Genomic DNA, 4,844 nt, shown 5'->3' on the forward strand with positions numbered 1-4,844 from the left:
TCTTCAAATAGAAATCGAGCGTCTCTGCCGTTGTCTATATCTTGCCTTTATGGCCTTTTCAGACCTGAGTACTTAGCATGCAAGCTAATGGATAAACTAACATTTCGGAGGTGCAACATGACATAATAGTCTTTTTGAGAATGAAAACCACAGAAAGCTATTGGACAAAATTTCAATCCGTCTTCAACTATTTGACGTTGAATTTTGAAAATACACTCTTGGAGAGGTTAACTAGTGGTTCTTTTTCCTGAAGAAAAAATATTCCGCATAGTACCGCGAATCTGCGGTCAAAAAGTATTACCAGCGAGGACTCGTTACTTATAGTTTCTGTACAATGGAGGCAAATTACAACGAAGCTGAATCACAAGGCAATAATTTTGATTACGTGGTTGTCCAAAGTGGAACAGTAATGTAATCGCTGTGCCTCATTCCGAAGCTAAACTTGGGTGCAGTCGGTTTGTTGTACACAACCTGAGAAGAAAGGAGAAAAGAGAAAGGTTTAAATAATTGTAATTTCACGGAGCGCTTTGGAAAGCCATAACTTTCCTATGTGATCTTTTTTGTTTTTGCTTTGAAGTTTTGTCTTGTGGTGTGGTTTTGTCCTTATGTCGTGAGTTTTTGTCATTATTTAACGAGGTTTGATGGTTACGTGTTGTGTTTCTATCATGATGTGACGAGGTCTTCTTTTGACGTGCTGTGTGTACCTTTTATGCGGTGAGGTTCTATTATTACGTGCCGAGTTTCTCCCTTTATGTGATTATAAACGCAGCACGTCAAAGGAAGACCTCAACAGATCATGATGGAAACACAACACACCATATAATAGTAATGTTGCCACAGTACAGTGTGACCAAACTCCGAAACATCAAGACAAAATTTCAAGACCAAAAGAATGAATATTACTGTAATAGACTCTGTAATATGGAAAGACTTAACTTTCTTATGTAAGATATAAGAAAGTTATGTCTTTCCATACAGCGGTTTTAAGTTGATGTGGTAGGACGATAAACCAAAGTAGTTACGTTTGCTAAGGTCATCCCCGGTTTTTTTTTTCTCTCTCTGTCTACCGTCGAATGCGTTTCGTAATTTTGGGGAAACACAAACATCAGAAGCAATCTAAAAAAAAGGCATTTTCAATCCGTGGGAATAGACAAGTTGCAGGGTGCTGATGTGAGTTGAGGGTTAGTGTTTCTCAGTCCGCAGTAGAAGAGTGGAACGTTTACTTGGGAGTTGAAATTGAAACTGAAAATCTGTACTTGCAAAACCAATGTGAACACTTCAAATGTTCTACGGTACCAGGTCAGTTCCTTGCTCATATCTTTGCGGTAGTAAGACGGTAAACGGAGAAAAAGAAATAGAACGCTATCACACCAGACGAAGACAATCAAGGCAATCATAACGTGAAGGAAATACTTGCAGGTTACGATCAGTGCGAGGAAACGCCTTCTTTTCAAATTGATTGGCTAATTGAAGGTTGCGCGAGAGCAAAGGCCACGGAGAAATGAAAAATGACTTAGACAACTTAAAATGAGCCAATCAAAAACCTGATAACAAGCATGCGAAAACAAAGGTCGCTTTCCCTCCGGTTAAAAAAAAAAAATCTCTTCAGGAATCGAATGGAGTAGAAGTGGTCCTGAAGTTCCGGAATCCCGGAACAACGGGAAAATCGCGTCCTGCTGGTTCATTATTCCTCCTCGCGCGCATTTTGGTGCATTAATATAATTGTTGATATGGTTGGTTTCGAGCGGCCAACTGGAAAGTGCTGTTCGATTCGCCACATGAAATTCTCGAATTTTTAAGAAAACTTCCGGTCGAATGGAAAGCTTCCAAATGCTCAAGTCATTCCGGTTGCTTTTATTTCTGATTGGTTGAAAATTTGGCGAGGAGATCCAGTTCCAAGTACCTTTTGCGTATGGCGATGCACAACCAGAGGAATCTATCGTAAAGACGAAAGGCATACACTCTGTAACACGCTAAATTTTCTTATCCAAAACTGATGAGACAACTAAATCTTCTGGTGCTTCTGGAAAAAAAGCTATATTGCATATTGGACGGAGAGCATCATACTACCTAATACCTAAAACCTCGGTGATGCAGGACCAAGTTTTTTGGCAATCAGTGCTCATTTCCACACCTGAAGGAAATCGCTGTGCATCTATTTATTTGGATTTCAGGGACATATCTGATCGCATTTTGGAAAAATGGCAGATTTTGTTTCAGTTACACGCTTTAGCTTTTACTACGCGGCAATTGCTGAGTCCAAGCATTCCGACCAATGTTGCATGCCGTACCTTCTCAGGGCTGTGCTGTCCTGGTCCAGGTTTCAGTGTTGAGTCCTCCGGCATGTAGTTGCGTCCATTCATCGTGTAAGCTGGCATTCGTCTTTTGTTTGTATTGGGTCGAGTTACCTCGTATGTTCCTGGACCTGGTGTCTTAAAAATAAATGTTTGAGATGGACATACTTTGCGTCAGTTGTCGCCTCTAGAGAGCAGTCTTGATCTGCGATGGAATGCGACCCATCCGTTTACGGTATTATCCTATACATATTGCACATTAGCCAATCAGAGCTAAGCATTTCCTAGGAATCCCGAGCTAAATGGTTTTCTAAGTAATACGGGTAAATAATTCACTTGAAATTTATGTTATTTTGAATACAACTCCTTAATTGAAAAGTTATTTGTCGTACATTAGAGATCCATGTTACACGTTGGGAAAAATATGGAGAAAACATTACTAATATACTTTTGCAATCATTTTCTGTACAAATCTTTTAATTTGTTGTGCGTTTTGGCAGTTCTCACAATTGAAAGGGATACTGTGACTTTTAATGGGACAATCTGGACGTACACTTAATGTAATTGTTTCTTGTAGACACCTTGTTGCTCAGTCGGTAGAGCAGCGGTGATCTAACCCGAAGGTCGAGGGTTCAATTCCCACGCTGATCAGAGTTTTTCTCTGTCCTTGTGTGGGCCCATTTCCATCAGTAGGGCTAACGCTCACATGGTTCGTATGGGGAAGAAAACTAGCACTTCACGTTACCCTCTAACAGTTAAGTCTGTTCAAATATAAGTGCTACACGGCCAGCGTTTGCAAAAACGTAACCCTTCCTTGTACCTGAAAAATTTAGGTGGGTTCAAGGGGATTGGAACCCATAACCTCTGCGGTGCCGATGCAATGCCCCCAATTGAGCTATGGAGGGCAAGTCAAATTTTGGGCTCATGCATTCCCGTGAATTGACTCAATGAATGTAATAAATGTATTTAGTAGTATTATATAATCAACAAAACATCGCGTTTCTGATTGGCCAATGACCAATGCATAAATAGATTAAAGAGTAAAAATAGGTTATAGAGTGCAATACGGAAGTTGCTATGGAAACAAAGCGATGCAGTGATTTTTGTTGAGTACACAATAAATAACAAATCTCACGAACTTGTTCGTGCATTTCGTGATTTATGGTCTGTCAAAACATCACCCGTGCCTATCATGAAATTCATTCGAGTTCACACGATTTCCTATACATATTCGTATTGCGGGTTATGGATGAAAAGGAGAGGTCATGGATGAGATGTGGGTTATAGATAAGAGCCAGACGAATCTCGTTGAAACCACCTGAAATTTTCAGGTGGCTATAAAAGACATTTTCTTAAATTGTTCATATCTATAAGAGCGAGGATTGATCATTTCTCTCTTTCGTCTATAGCCATATAGCCCTTCAAATATATACATTCAGTAGGGGTCGCTATTAAATCTCGACAAGTCTGATAAAAACTTTGCGCGGATCATGCCAACCGTACCAAAATTATGACGCCTAAAATGTTCAAACATTTGAACTCGATGTCGGGGACGAATTTTTGCAGGTAAGGTAAAGAATGTAACAGGCGCAGTGTGAACACCTTGGTCGACTAAATTCTTGCACAGCAAAGTATCAGTGGTTGGACGGATTCTTAGTAACTCGGCTATAAGAGGAAAGTCGCGATTTTTAAGGGCATGTGACCAGCCACTGACAAAGAATATTTTAAACCAGTTCTGTATGAACAGACTGTCCTGTCATTTTTTAGCGGGTGGAAAATTAGTCTTGAACCGTGAGAATGTAACCTCTGTGCAATTCTGTAATCAAGCAACCTAAATCAGAATGATTCACTTACGGCTAAGTCTGCCAATCATTTTCCTCACCTTCTTTAGATCTTCGCTAAATCCCCCGATTGCTGACCGAGCGCTCAGTGAGTAGGCTGGTGCGGATTGTGCGCTGACAACCTTCGGTCCAATCATTTGCGGAAGAGAGTAAGAGTTGGGCGAAGGGGTTGGGTCTTGAAATGAGTACTTGGTTCGAGTCTTGAAGGTGTAGCATGGGGCTCTTTTTTCCCGTGGAGGATGGCATTTTTCGGGAGAATATTGACCTAGGCGAGAAAGGAAGCGATATAGAGTACTGAAATTACCGGTATATGCTCTTCTCTCTCTCTATAATCAATTTAATAAACCTCAGGTAATGGTTGCTTGAAGTCAACCGATCAGTGCCTTTGTCGGCTACACGCTAAGTTAAAAAATAAAATAATTAAAGTATTCGTTTGTCATCCATTTTTCGAGGTGGTGGAAGCCATGGAAAGAATGAGTCGACGATAAAACGTGCTTTTTTTGTTTCCGATCCTTTCCTAATGGCCTCAGTTTGATAAAGCAGCAGCATGGAAATTTCTTACTATCCGAGTTCGAGGACATTTGTCCAATAGCGCACTTTCGATATATTACAATTCAGTCCTTAACAAAAGGCATCATCTCGAGGCTCTGGGGAATAAACCCATACAAATCCTTATGTTTACTCCCCAGAGCCTCGAGATGATGCCCTT

General features: G+C 40.5%; 1 protein-coding gene across 1 annotated transcript in view; it reads right to left on the minus strand.

The window, feature by feature from the left end:
• Positions 1–243: 243 nt before the first annotated feature.
• Positions 244–4,844, minus strand: part of LOC138007366 (ciliary microtubule associated protein 1A-like) — a 5,416-nt gene continuing 815 nt past the window's right edge. The window contains exons 2-4 of the mRNA XM_068854214.1: positions 4,177–4,400; positions 2,292–2,432; positions 244–471 (exon numbers count right to left, since the gene is read on the minus strand). Of these exons, the coding sequence (XP_068710315.1) occupies positions 382–471; positions 2,292–2,432; positions 4,177–4,400 (455 nt within the window). The 3' untranslated portion in view covers positions 244–381. The remainder of the gene's footprint in view (positions 472–2,291; positions 2,433–4,176; positions 4,401–4,844) is intronic.

This window comes from Montipora foliosa, chromosome 6, assembly GCF_036669935.1.
Source record: "Montipora foliosa isolate CH-2021 chromosome 6, ASM3666993v2, whole genome shotgun sequence".
In the NCBI taxonomy this organism is placed as follows: domain Eukaryota; kingdom Metazoa; phylum Cnidaria; class Anthozoa; order Scleractinia; family Acroporidae; genus Montipora; species Montipora foliosa.